The following is a 13,417-nucleotide window of genomic DNA, read 5'->3' as shown; positions in this document are numbered from 1 at the left end:
CCCCTTCCCATCCGCCACAGCCGCATCCAGCGGCGGGGCCGTGCCGGGGCTTGTCCGCAGGGCTCGGCCCGGCCCCCCCAGGTGAGTCCCCAGCGGGGCCCGAGCGGCTTGGGGCGGGCTTGGCTGCACCTCTGCCCCGTAAAGGAGCCGGAGGAAACGAAGCGCTCATCAGCCCCTTAGAGCACCGCGTGTGCGCACGGTGCGCGGAGGATGCTTGAATTATGGGTAAATCAAGTTAAAAGCGCCGAGGTTCTGAAAAAAAGGATAGTATCCCCCTGCTGGATGACAGATCCTCCATGAGATATGTTTTGAGCAGGAAATGGGATAATGTGTGAGTTCCAGCAGCTGTGGGAGCTCTCGGGAGGGCTTGGATGAAGATCAGTATTGGAGGGGAGGGCACAAGCTCATGCTGTGACATTGGGACTTGCAGGCTGGACATCAGGAATATTTTCTTCACAAAAGAGGTCATTAGACATTGGCATAGGCTGCTCAGAGAGGTGGTAGAGTCACCATCCCTGGGGGTGTTTAACTGGATGTTGCACTCAGTGCCATGGTCTTGTTGGTATGGTGTTAGGTCATGGGCTGGACTTAATGACCTCAGAGGTCTTTTCCAGCTTCATTGATTCTGTGATCCCCTGATGTAATCTAAATGTAGTGATAGAACAACGGGGAACATTGCAAAAGTACATGAGGGAAGGCTTACACTAGACATTAGGAAGCACTTATTTACTGAGAGGCTCGTTGAACATGGGAACAGAATTCTTAGAGAGATGGTCAATGCCCTAAACCTGTTAGCGTTCAAGAAACATTGTCATGATGCCACTGTCATGTGAATTTAACTTTTGGTCATACCTGGAGTGCTCAGGCTGTTGCACCAGATGACCATTGTAGGTCCCTTGCAACTAAAATATTCTGTATCTTCCAGTTCTTGAAGTCTTTGCTCAGTAATTTTTACCAGTTTGATCCAACATATGTTGTTTTAGGTAAGAATTGTCACCAGAAGCTTTACACTTGTTGTTTCCATAACTCTGCCTGTGAGTTTTAGTTAGTATTATGAAACCACCTACAGGAGTGCAGGTAACAAAACGAAGATGCAAAGTTGTAAGTCTATAATTGACATTTTGAAAAGTTGTAGCATTTTAAATTTAAAAATGCAGAAATATCACTATAATGTTTTAAGCTGTGCTTTCTGGAGGCCTCATCTTCAGTAAAATCAAGGTAGCAGTGCAGGGAAGTGTGTCATGGTAATGCTGGACAGTTAGGTACCCACATTTATCACCCCTTGCTGTTATTTTGTTTGGGTCTTTTCTCACGCAGGTTATATTAAGAGAAAATTTTAAAAGGTGTTAAAGTCATGACAAAGTTTAGAAGATAATCCTGAAGTATTGGTACTGGATTTATAAAGAATGGAAGGATACAATGTGTTGAAAGTATTGGGAGAGGGATCCTTTGGCAGAGCTGTCCTAGTTCATCATAGAATCAGTGACCGGAAGTATGTAATGAAGGAAATAAGGCTTCCAATGGTAAGTGTGAAAAACATCACCTCACCACTTAAAAAAAGATAAAACTAAAAAGTCCTAATTCTGTATTAGAATGAGTGTATTTTTGAAACGCTGAAGACTTTTGCTGAGAGTTTTGTTTATTAGACAGGTGTGTGGTATGGTTACTGTATAACTACAACTTGAGCTGATGTTGTTGGCACAAAGTGAAGTGCATGGTTAGATTTTAGGATTTTGGGAAGTGTAGCAGGTATGAAGATGCTTAGAATGAAATCCCTGTTCCCCCTGATGCTCATGGCTCAATTGCCATTGATTTGACTGAAATGCAAATTTCATCTTCAATGTCTAATGAGGAAATTAGTGACATTACTGCTGGTAATCAGCTATTTGAGTTACATTCTCTGCACTCAGCTAAGCTAAAAGTCACAAAACGGGAGGCACTGGCTTTCTGAAGCCAAAGTTTAGCTAAGACTTGGGCACTTAGCTTTACATTGAGTTCATGCAGACTATCAGCTGTTTCAAAGTCAGCATGTACTGCTTTGTTATATAGTTCTGCACTTTTAAAATAGGAAAAGTCATTAATTGAAATAGGAAAAGGTTCTCTCAAATTAAAAAAAAACCAAACCAAATACCCAAATAACCCAAAGAAGTCTTCAGTGAGTAATAAACTATAGATCAAAAAGATGGGGCTTTTAAAATTTCTAAATTACTTAAAATAACTGAAGAAAAATTCTTAAAAATATATTTTCTTTGGCAAGTGAAGCACTTTTTGTGTATATGTGAGAATTTGTTAGTGTGAAATTTAGTAAGTGTATTTATATTTTTAGTCTTCATGTGGTGTAGAGAATTCTAGGAAGGAAGCTGTTCTTTTGGCTAAAATGAAGCATCCAAATATTGTTGCCTTTAAAGAATCATTTGAAGGTAAGTCTAAAAAATTAAATTCCTTCGTTTGTTTGAAGTTGCATACTCCTCAGGGATGGAGATTACTTTCTTTTTTTGTTTATTGTATATATTATAAACAAAACACATATTTATTGTAAGATAACTTATAGCATGTAGTTGGAGCTTTCTAGTAAAAAATATTACATACAGTAAAAAATCAATAAGTATCCTGCTAATGAAAATACTAATTGTTCTTAAATTACAAAAAATTTAGCTGATGGACATCTGTATATAGTGATGGAATATTGTGACGATGGAGATCTAATGCAGAAGATTAAATACCAAGGAGGAAATTTGTTCCCTGAAGACACGGTAAAAAAAAGACATTGTTTTGAACTAAGGGGGCTGGGAATCCTTTTCCATGTAAACTAAAGCATGCTGCTTAAACCAAATTAGAGATATGCAAACATCTTGGTGAAAAAAAGTAACTTACAGATAGAATAGAAGCATTATTTTTTTTTATAGTTTGGAGCAGATCAAGACAAGAATTGGACTGAAAGGAATAAAAATAGAAATTGCTACTTGTATCTGAAAATTGTTCATGTAGTGTGAAAACCAGTCAGGTTTGCATGCAGTTAAGAGGAATTTTACACAATCTTCAGAAAGAATTTAAAGCATAGTAAGAGTACTGCAAATGAAAAGTAAACTTTGGTAAAATAAATAAAGTTAACCAGGAAAATAAATGCCTGCTTTTTATGTAGCAATTAAATGTTTAAACCCATTCAGTATGTGATAATTCCTTTTACCAGAGAATCTGTAAAATTACTTAGGAGAAAGTTCAAAGGGACATTGTAGTGAATAAAAGCTACTTGTTGCTGCAGTTAAGAGCATCGCCTTCATTAAAATGAAAGGACAAGAAAAATCAACTAATTGAATATTTAGATTTTATATGCACCTTTAAGAGGTTTTTTTTGTACTTAGAAAAGAACACATTTCCTTTCAGAAACAGTATGTTATTTTTGAGTTTTGTTTTGTTTGTTATTTGGTCATTTGGATTTTTTTCCTATTTGCTAATTTACTGTGTAACTTTAGATAACTTGTTTATAAAATGACCATCAGCTAAAGTGTCAGGTAGCAATTCCCCAGCTTCATTATTGCTATGTATTATCAGAGCTTTTTGCACACAGGTAATAAACATTCCTTCTGCCATGTTAAAATATAATCTATCTAGAAGAACTCAGTCTTTCATGCTGGTTGGAGGCTGTTATACTGGAGTTACTTTTAACTCCCAAATGTTCTGAATCCTTTTGTTCTCCTATTTTATTTAAAAAAAAATGTATTAGTTAAAGTATTCATTATATTGAGCATTGAGCTGTTACAACTCCTGGCTGCTCTTTTTCAGATCCTTCACTGGTTTGTGCAGATGTGCCTGGCTGTAAAGCACATCCATGATAAACGTGTCCTGCACAGGGATATAAAATCCAAGGTGAACAGAGCAAGTTTTGTTGCCATTAATAAACTCTCCTGCATGCAAAAGTTAAACCTCCTCTTTTATAATTTCGCATGACAGCTAGGTTCTGTGGTTTCTATTTAGGCCTAAGAATATCATGTAAATTAAATTGTTGAGTGCATGGGATGATGTAATATTGGGAGTGTAAATATAATCTAAGAATAGCTATATCCTTCATATCCACACTGCAAATAGCACCAATTGCTTGTGACAAACTGCATATAATTTAAAAGAATTACAGAACTGTTAAAAAGTGTATGGATTATGCGGTTTGCAAATGTCTTCCCTCACCATTTTTTCTTTTTCTCTCTTCCCTGTCAGAAAGAGGGAAATTCAGAAGAAAGTGGGCCCTTGGTTTGAATATAGCATAAAGATTAAGGCAATTCTAAGTTCTTGTTCTTCCTCTGCTAGTGATGCTAGGGCTTTAGGCCCATAAAGCCTTTCTGTTTTGATTTTTTTTGGTAGAAGTATTCAGAGAAGCAAGTAAAAGGAGACACAAAGATAAAATATCAGAAGTGGTCATTGCTGTGTTTTCTGTGTATCCAAACTGCTGAAATGATTCATAGAAGAATATTTAAGTATGTTAATCTTTGCTCTTGAAACACAGAATGTCTTCCTCACTCAAAGTGGAAAAGTCAAACTGGGAGATTTTGGATCTGCACGCCTTCTTGCACAGTATGTGAACATCTCAGCTGATCTCAGTGGTGTCAAGTTTTATTTTACCATTGACAAACAGTACAGAGTTCAAAAATCATTAGTTTTCACCTGGAATTTCTTCTTTGTGCTTTCATTAGTCCAATGTCATACGCCTGCACCTATGTGGGAACTCCTTATTATGTACCTCCAGAAATATGGGAAAGCCTGCCATACAACAACAAAAGGTACTTGTGTTTTCAGTGGTCACAAATAATGCCTGACTGATGGACGGGTTTTTTTATTGCTGTTTCAATCTGGCTTTGTGGCTTATCCATATTTGTCTCACAGAAGATACTGAGCTGAAGAATATTTACAGCATTAATGAATTTTAAGATTGTTTTTTTTAAGGTTATAGTACATAAATTTCTCTTTATTTAAGTAGCTGAGAGCACAGTATCTTTAGTCCTAGAAGTCTAAAAAACAGTGTGCAGACCTCTGTTTGTTTGGGAGAGTAAATACTTACATACTTGTGTGTATGTTTGTAAGTGTGTATATGTGCACAAACAGGTATGTGTTTGCATCTTATTTTTTGAGGGGTGGTTTTCTGGATTATGGTTGATGAACGATTTTTTAACCTCTTCATGCCAGTCTTGATACTGTAAGGATAATGGCACAGAATGGATTACTTAGATTTACAGAGCCCAGTTATTCTGGTCCTTATGCAAGAACTGTGATTGATTTTCCAGGGGAGGTAAGAAACCTTCTACAGTTCAAATTGTTTCCTGCTCTTCTTGCAAGAAAGGCTTCAGTTGCTTCTTGTGCAAATGTCATACTCACTTTTGGTGGAACATGATGGGTTTTTTTTCTCAGTAGGAGAATTCTTTTTGGCAGGGCCAGAATTCCAGCTCTCAGAATCAGGATTGTGTGGCTGCTCTTTGATGTTCAGGACCATAGAATACAAAGGCTTTCTTTTTAAGTTCAGAAGGATAAATATTGTTGGAGAAAATTAATTAAGAGACATCCTAGGAATAAAAAGCTCCAACTGTATGACAGTCATCCTTTTTTTTTTTACAGCAGGGTAGGATAAAATAAGCAAGAACATTTCCACATAATTGTATTGTCTTTTATGGTTTCTTACATTTATTTTTTGCTTATTCAGCTCAGTTAGGTGCACAGATCAGATGTCACGCGTTTAAGCAACATATTAAATTGTAATTTCTGGCTCAAAATTTTTCATCTCTCTCTATCTCTACAGTGATATATGGTCTCTGGGGTGTATTCTGTATGAGCTGTGCACTCTAAAACACCCGGTAAGTACAGCTTTAGGACTATCAGAAAAGTCTTGGAATTCCCTGAAACCTAATAAGCAGTTAGCTGTACTATAGAGTTGACTGGAGTGCTTGCTGCTGCTTCCAAAAGAGGGGAGTATTGCTCCACCCTTCCCATGCCTCCTCCATTGTATGCTTCAGTTTCAGCAGTTCTTGGGACCTACTGGGACCTTCTGTACAAGACTATTTTCAAATTTGTTAGAAAACAATTGGGTTTTTTTAATTGGTTAATTTTCCTCAATATCAGTGAGATGATCTGGGCGTATTGAGTCCAGCAGCTGCCAGGCTGGTTCCAGATACCTGCAGTTACAAGAGCATTGCATTTTACAGGATCAAGATAATCCCAGGACATGGTGACAAAGACATGCAAAAATCTCTGCTAATGAAAATATATTCTATACATATAAATACAATATATATATTATATACAGCAAAATGTAGTAAGCAATAAACATTTTTGTAGCTTGCAACAGTGATATATCTTTGCTTATTCTTCAAATTAAACAAGTCACTGTCCAAGCACCATTCTTCTGCTGGAACAGTGGGGACCTTGATGAATGATTCTGTCTTTCTGTCATTTTTGGGACACTGTCTTTTATGGTGTTGTTTCCATGTTTCTTATGTGTTTACATCCTCTGTCTCTCTATACAGATACAAAGGTAAAATGAGAGCCCGTATCAGGGTACGTTTGTTTTGCAGGAAAATCGGATCCTGAGAGTCATTTTGTCTTAGTTTTTTATAAGCAGCAGTTTCCTTTCATTGAGCTAACACTGTATCTTGAAATCAGAGAACCACAAAATATTCTGAGTTGGAAATCACCCACAAGGATGATCTTAAGTATATGAATTGATGAATTTGATTTCTATAAAAATAAAATGGGAACAATCATAAATTTATAGGAGTAATTCCTATCTGCTTTTCACTTGTAGAAGTTATCTTAAATTATGTCAGCTACTTTTTACCTTATGCTTAAACTCTGTCTCTAATATTAGTTTGTTTTTAATGCAGTTTCAAGCCAATAGCTGGAAACATCTCATCCTTAAGATATGCAAAGGGTCCTACGAACCACTTCCATCTCACTATTCCTATGAACTTCATTACTTAATAAAACAGATGTTTAAGAGAAATCCCCAGAACCGTCCATCAGCCAATACTATTCTTGCAAGAGGTTGCTTAACCAAACTTGTGAAAAATTGTTTGCCTTCTGAGGTATAGTATATTCTTTGTCTCTAGATTTAAGCAATACTATCTACATTTAAATACTAAATCCTTTTAATTTGTAGTTTGTTAATGTATAACTGTAAAGTGTAGTGTGTAGGTAGTACTCTAAAGGCCATGCAGTTGTGCACTTCCCAGAAAACTCAGGTTTTTAAAAGCATTTCTTTTGAAAACTGAAGTTGGATATTGACCTGATGCTGATAAAATTAGATATTGTTAGCTGGAACAGTGATTTTGTATAGTGACAAATACTTGTTTTTATCAAATAGTATATGCAATAGTTTGAAGAAGTTTAAAATAGTACAGTACTTGCATCTCTTCATACACCTTTCAGATGGCAAATCAGTTTGGGCAAGTATTAGAGGAAACCAAGAAACATGAAGGCAATGCTGCAAGACAAAAGGGTAAGTCAGTAACATTTTTTGTTGATGTAAGGAATGACAAAATGAGTAGGAGATATAAGGTCTTAAATACAGCTATAAAACATTAGCATTATATGTACAAATTTAATTTTAATTATTTCAAAATCTAATACTATTGAACTTACATGGAAAAATACTTGTAATGCATGTAAATTATATTCCAACATAAGTAGAGTGCAAAGCTACAATATACTTATTGTAGGTCTTAAGTCTTACACTGGAAATAAACCTTTCAGTTTTAGAATCAACAAAACTTATAACAGTGGCATGTATTTTAAATATGACAGTTCCTTCTTTCCCAGTGCAGAAGTTGTGTTCATTAATTAATTTTTAGACAGGGAATGTTGGGACTTTTTTTTTCATAAATTTAACTACACCACAATAAGTGCACATTTGGAATGGAATAATAGCAGGACTCTGTTGAGAATGAGCTCTGTTGTCAAAAGTGTGAAGAAGCTGTCACATAACTGTCACTGCTTGGTTCAGTGGCAATGCTGTCATACCTCTGGAATACTACTTTACAAAAATCTTTGCTAAAGGAGTTAACTCTTGGATCTGTTCATTAATGTATCAGGGAGTGTCACGGCTGGTGGAAGTTCAAACAATAAGAGAGAAAATAGAGTAAGTATTCAAGTATAAATATGATAATTGTATTTTAATAATTTAGAATGTTCTGTATTATTGATAAGTTTTCACAGAAAATTATTCCTATGCTGAATCATAAATCAGTCTACTAGTGTTCAAATTTCAGTTTTTCTGTGTGTTTCCCAGCACTCTTTGGTTGGAAATAACTTTTTGATTCTTCCCATGTTTAGTTTAGTTCCAAAGTGGATTTTTTTATAACCCTGTCAAAACAAAACCCAAACAACCTCTTGTTTTTTCAAATTTTTTTTTATTTTGACACTGCAAAAGTTTATCCCTTTTCTTTGCTTTTGGGACACATTTAGAACTGGCTGCTGTGGAAACAGTCTAGTCTGGACATAATTCTCACCAGGTTTTAGGGCCCACATGAGATTTCAGGAGAGGAGAATTAAGGTAGCCAAGATGTCCCCTATGGGTACATTACCATAGCCTGACTCAGCCATATTCAGTATATTTTTAAGAAATACGTTGCCCAGGGGCTTTTTTTTTTTTTTTTTTCTTATCATAGACCTGTCAAGCTGAGAAGTTTAGTATTTGGTTGCAGATGCATCTCATTTCCCCTGGGAATGTAAATCATTTATATTTCTTGCGTTCTTAAATGTAAAAACGCCTCAAATGAGAAATTATATCAAAAAGCTACATATGTGCTTAGCTTCAGAAACTGAGGTTTTCTGTCATGGGTACACAGTGTGAAAAGCAGTGCCATAATAGGTAGGGTGCAGTTGCAGTTGGCTTCATGATATTTAGTTTAGTTTTCAAATCTTGCAGTCTTTAGGCCAGGTATTTTATAGCAAAACTGAAATAATTAATCCATGTTAATATGACTGCTTTGTTTTCCTTGACAGCAAGGATAAAAATTAATACAGTCTTTACTCTTTTAAAGCAAAGGGAAGATGAAAGTAGCAAGCATAGCCCCTTAGAAAGGAAAAATGCTGAGGGTTTGAGTGAAGGCACAAGGGAACAAAGGAAATCTTATCAAGAAGGTAAGTTTTATCAGCTTTAAGGCTGATGCACTTCTTTCTGTGTACTGGTATCTGCAGGTCAGTGGTACAGCTACTTAGGTGGCTCAAACTAGCTCACGTAACTCCAGACAAGAAAACCATGCTGCCATCAGTTGCTTCTTCAAGTACATTGATTTGTCCTGCTCATCTGAAATTTAAAAAAAAATAATAAAATTAAAATATCCTCATGTCAAAGTAATAAAAAATGACAGTTGGAAAACATTTGGAATAGATTAAATGTATGGGGAACACTTTCCAGTTCAGATTTGCACCCACAGAATCAAACATCACTGCTAGTTAAGTGGTTCTTAATACTACTTTGCCTGGGCAGTCTGGACATAGAATCAAGTTAGATGCTGGTTACCATGGGGTTTTTTTGTTACAATTACAATATCAGCTTCTGCTGTCCTTCCAGGAAGTACTGATCTGTCACATGCCCACAGGAGGCAATGGGAAAAGAGGATATCCAATACTGTGCTGCATGTCCTGGAAAATGCGTCCTTGCTTTCTTCCAGTTTTACACCTGAAGAGACTGAAAGTAAGACCTAACTAAATGTGCTTTTAATTCAAGTAATGTCAGTGATTCTTCACAGATTTTAAAAGCCAAAACTTTACACGGCTGTCTTAGTTTAGGGCAAATTTGGGAGAAAAATTCTAAATGGGGAAAATGGGGAAAAAATTCTAAATAGGGAAGAAAAAAAAATTCTAAATTTTTTTCCCAGGGAAAAAAAATTCAAATGACTTCTCCCCCCAACTGGTCCAGGAAAAAATAATTTCCTTGGAGAGAAGTGGAAAAAACCCTGTTTATTTAACAGAAATTGAATAATATTAAACAATAAAACCTCTCACTGTTCGATGAGATGGCAAATCCAGGAAGAAAAGTCCTTTTCATGTGGTGTAGCTCGGCTCACTCAGGTTCTTATCAGTCCCTCCAGCCAGTGCCGAGGGCCAGGCCCCGGTGGGCCACAGGCGTGAGCTCCCGGGGTTTGGCTGGGTGTTCAGTCCAGAGCAGGTTTGAATAGATCCGGGAAAAAAAAAGAAAAAAAGGTCCAGGGAACTCCTCTGCCTCAGCTAGCTAGAACTAACTAAAAGCCAGAGAGAAGCTCTGTCCCGCTGTCTGTCCGTGCTGCAGACACCACAGTCCAGGAGCGGGATGTGGGTGAGTGATGTTTTCTTTCAACACAAACTGCGCGCTTCTTCTTCCCCCCCCCTTCGCTCTCAGAGCCAGTCTTAAAGGTGCAAAACTTAATAGATAACGTAAACTAAACGATTAAAGATACTAGTATCATAGTCACCCTGGGACAACGGCATGTTTAAAATTACGTTAAAATAATTTAAGAATATTTCATTAATGAGCACTGGAAAAGTTCACTGTGCTGAAGAGAATTTGTGTTTTTATGTGACAGGAGGATTACAAAGAGTGATGAAACTGACAGATAACATTAGCAACCCTGAAATTATAATCATCACTAAGAAATTATCTTACAATCCTCCTTTTAATGCACCATTTGTGGAGGTAGCAGTGAGGAATTCATTTGGTGCAGAATGCAACCACCTTTTCTTTCAAGTACAGCATACTATTGGGAGCATAAAACATCTACACCTCCACTTTTGTTGTGATTTAACATACAGGTTAAGGCCAGTGACAAGAACTATCAATGATGTATCTCAGTATGAGGCAGAGACTTTTTTTCTTTTGATTAAAAGCTTTTGATTAAAACATGAGGTTTCTTCTGAGAAAGGTTTCAATTTTAAAACGCCCCACATTGATGCAATTGTTAAAATTATTTAATGTGATTCTGGATATGTGTTCTAGGTAAATGTGAATAAATGCTGTGGAAATAAATAATCAAGATATGAATAGTCAGAAAATTCCTAGGGTGTGGTAGGAATGTTATATGATAGCTATGCACAGGGCAAGGGAAGTGGATGGAGGAATACATGTATTTAAGTGTTCCGCTATTAAAAGGCACTCAGAAAAAAGCCTCAGGCTTCATTTTGTGAAACTTGCAGAGGAACCACATGAGTTTGCAGAGCCTTTGCCTCCTCACATCAGCCAGTTCCTGTGGGCTCCCTGGCCACAAGGAGATTCCACTGTTTCCTCAGTTTGTTGAAAGGACAGTGGTGCGACAAATGGAGTTATCTAGACTCTTTTCTTCTTGTTTCTTCCTGTTTCTCATTTCTTTCTTGAGTGTGATCTTGAATGTCATCCACACTGATAATGCAATTTTATGTAAATAGCATTTATGAATGATTTTATACCCAGGTGGTGGTGTTATAAACTACAGTGAAAATAAGCCACGGAAGCAGTGGAACAAGGAACCCCCTCAGACCCTGATGGACATGCTCAGCAATGCAGATGTCAGCTTAGCATTTAAAACATACACAATTTATAAACCAGGTAAATCCCCGTTTTCTGGGCAAACACTTTTGCAAACAGGTTTATTAATAAAGGCAATTTATTTTTATTTTTTTTCATACATGGCTTCTATGTATACAGATCGTTCACTTGAGTTCATACCACAACAGGCAACCTTTTGGGGTTTTTTAAGTTTACCAAATGAAATGTGGACTTAGAAAAGCCAAGTTCAGAACTAATGAATGATTGTACATCTGCACTACAGTTCTTCATGATGGGCTTTCACTTCCAGCTCATCAGCTGAATGAGATTGTGACAAAACACAGATGCCTGCTATGTCCTCCCACCCTCTGAGCTGCGCAGTGTATGTGAGTTAGGGAGATGCAGGAAATGCACAGTAGCCCCATCAGGTAAATCCCCCCTCACTAAGGCAGTGGTGCCCTGGTTCAAGGGCAAGATGATCGGATCCACAGCTGAAGGCAGCTGCAGTCTATAGATGTTCGCAGCCACAGTCACAAATACTTGCTCTACACTTCAGTTGCCTTATCAGTTTCTTTTCCCACCTAAAATAGGAAACAACTTATCCTGGAATCTGCTGTAAACTGGGGATGAATTCGAAAGACTATTTTCTGTTTATATTCTCAATAGTTTAACTTAAAAAAATTATTTTAATGACATTTTAATTTTTATCTTTTCAAAGCTTCTGAAAACATATTAAGAGGTCCACTTTCTGCTGAAAGTGAAGCATCTGACGAAGTAGATGGTGAACATGAAGCTGTTGTCATAGATTCTGAGAGATTTGAACCTAGATCTGATGAAGATGACACGTATGTCCAAATAATGTCCTTGCATTTATGTTTTCTTTGGTTCCTCAAAGAGATTTTTCCATAACAACATTCCCCTGAAAAAAATAGTATTTTTCTCAGCATCTAAATCCATCCCTTTCTTGCATAATGAAATTGAAATTTAGTAGCATTTGATATCTTACGATGTATGAACAAAAATGCTGTGATTTTTGGATGTGTGTATGTTTTGGGGGTGGTTCTCAGATTCCCAGAATCTCAGTTTGTGTCACTATTTATTTTTGTGGTGCCTGGAGATGACTACATAGGCCTGTATTGCTGCAGTTCAGCTGCAGACTGTCGATTATCAACATATTTGCAGTCTCTTAATTAATTTACCTTTGCTTTTGTTGAAACTTACTTTTGTAAATTCCATAGAGAACATTTATTGGTTCTTTTATCGAAGTGGTACAGGAAGTAGGTTTCTTGTGCTGATAGTTTTAACATAAGTTATCCTAATTACAGGGTAATTTCTTTGGGGGGAAAAAAAGCAATTAAAGATTTATAAAGTTGTATTTTGCTTTCCAAAATAACATTTTTTGAAATCTACTTTTAGGGACTTTGAAGAAGATGACCCAGACTGGGTGTCAGAACTGAAAATGGTATTGAAACAGAGTGACTGAAAACTTGAATTTACCTGCAATGAGTGAAGTTAGGTGTGCTAGTATCCAAGTTCTTGTTAATAATTGGTTATTCATTGAATAATTTCAGTCAAAAAAAATTGTGTGGGCATGTTTACTATATCACAAAACAGAAGATGGAAAATGCACAATAAACTTTTTTAGAAAGAACACTTGCAGATAGCTAAGCAAGTTCATGTACTAAATACATTTGGAGTTGGTAATAGCTTTGCAGAAATACTCAGTGAAATTATAGCATTGTTCAAATTGTCCTCCTGTCATGTTTCAAGGAGATGGTGTAGCACTCTGAGGAGTAGAGGTGTTTCTCCTGAGTACATAATGAAATGCAGCATTGTGGTGGGTTGATGCTGGATATCAGCTGCCACCAAGGCCTCTCTGTCACTCCCCTCCTCAGCTGGGCACAGGAGAGAAAATTAAAGTCTCATGGGTCAAGAGAA

General features: G+C 36.8%; 1 protein-coding gene across 1 annotated transcript; it reads left to right on the top strand.

Moving 5' to 3' along the window:
- Positions 1 to 3: 3 nt before the first annotated feature.
- NEK3 (NIMA related kinase 3) lies at positions 4 to 13,130 on the top strand. Its single transcript, XM_014263293.2, has 16 exons — positions 4 to 81; positions 1,318 to 1,523; positions 2,327 to 2,420; positions 2,656 to 2,753; positions 3,784 to 3,867; positions 4,499 to 4,566; positions 4,686 to 4,772; positions 5,783 to 5,837; positions 6,864 to 7,064; positions 7,408 to 7,477; positions 8,070 to 8,116; positions 9,021 to 9,120; positions 9,554 to 9,676; positions 11,405 to 11,539; positions 12,198 to 12,324; positions 12,896 to 13,130. The coding sequence occupies exons 2-16, from the start codon at positions 1,407 to 1,409 to the stop codon at positions 12,960 to 12,962; spliced, it is 1,473 nt and encodes a 490-aa protein (XP_014118768.2). The 5' UTR covers positions 4 to 81; positions 1,318 to 1,406; the 3' UTR covers positions 12,963 to 13,130.
- The last annotated feature ends 287 nt before the right edge of the window (positions 13,131 to 13,417 follow it).

Source organism: Pseudopodoces humilis, chromosome 2, assembly GCF_049639895.1.
Source record: "Pseudopodoces humilis isolate 2021_Gansu_Grassland_sample_001 chromosome 2, ASM4963989v1, whole genome shotgun sequence".
In the NCBI taxonomy this organism is placed as follows: domain Eukaryota; kingdom Metazoa; phylum Chordata; class Aves; order Passeriformes; family Paridae; genus Pseudopodoces; species Pseudopodoces humilis.
This window is presented reverse-complemented; position numbering and strand designations above follow the sequence as displayed.

Bases quoted from the DNA above. Each gene is read 5' to 3' on its own strand.
- NEK3 (XM_014263293.2), top strand. From the start codon at position 1,407: ATGGAAGGATACAATGTGTTGAAAGTATTGGGAGAGGGATCCTTTGGC. The intron at 3,868-4,498 runs GTGAACAGAGCA...CTTGAAACACAG, and splicing joins ACAGGGATATAAAATCCAAG to AATGTCTTCCTCACTCAAAG. The intron at 4,773-5,782 runs GTACTTGTGTTT...CTATCTCTACAG, and splicing joins CTGCCATACAACAACAAAAG to TGATATATGGTCTCTGGGGT.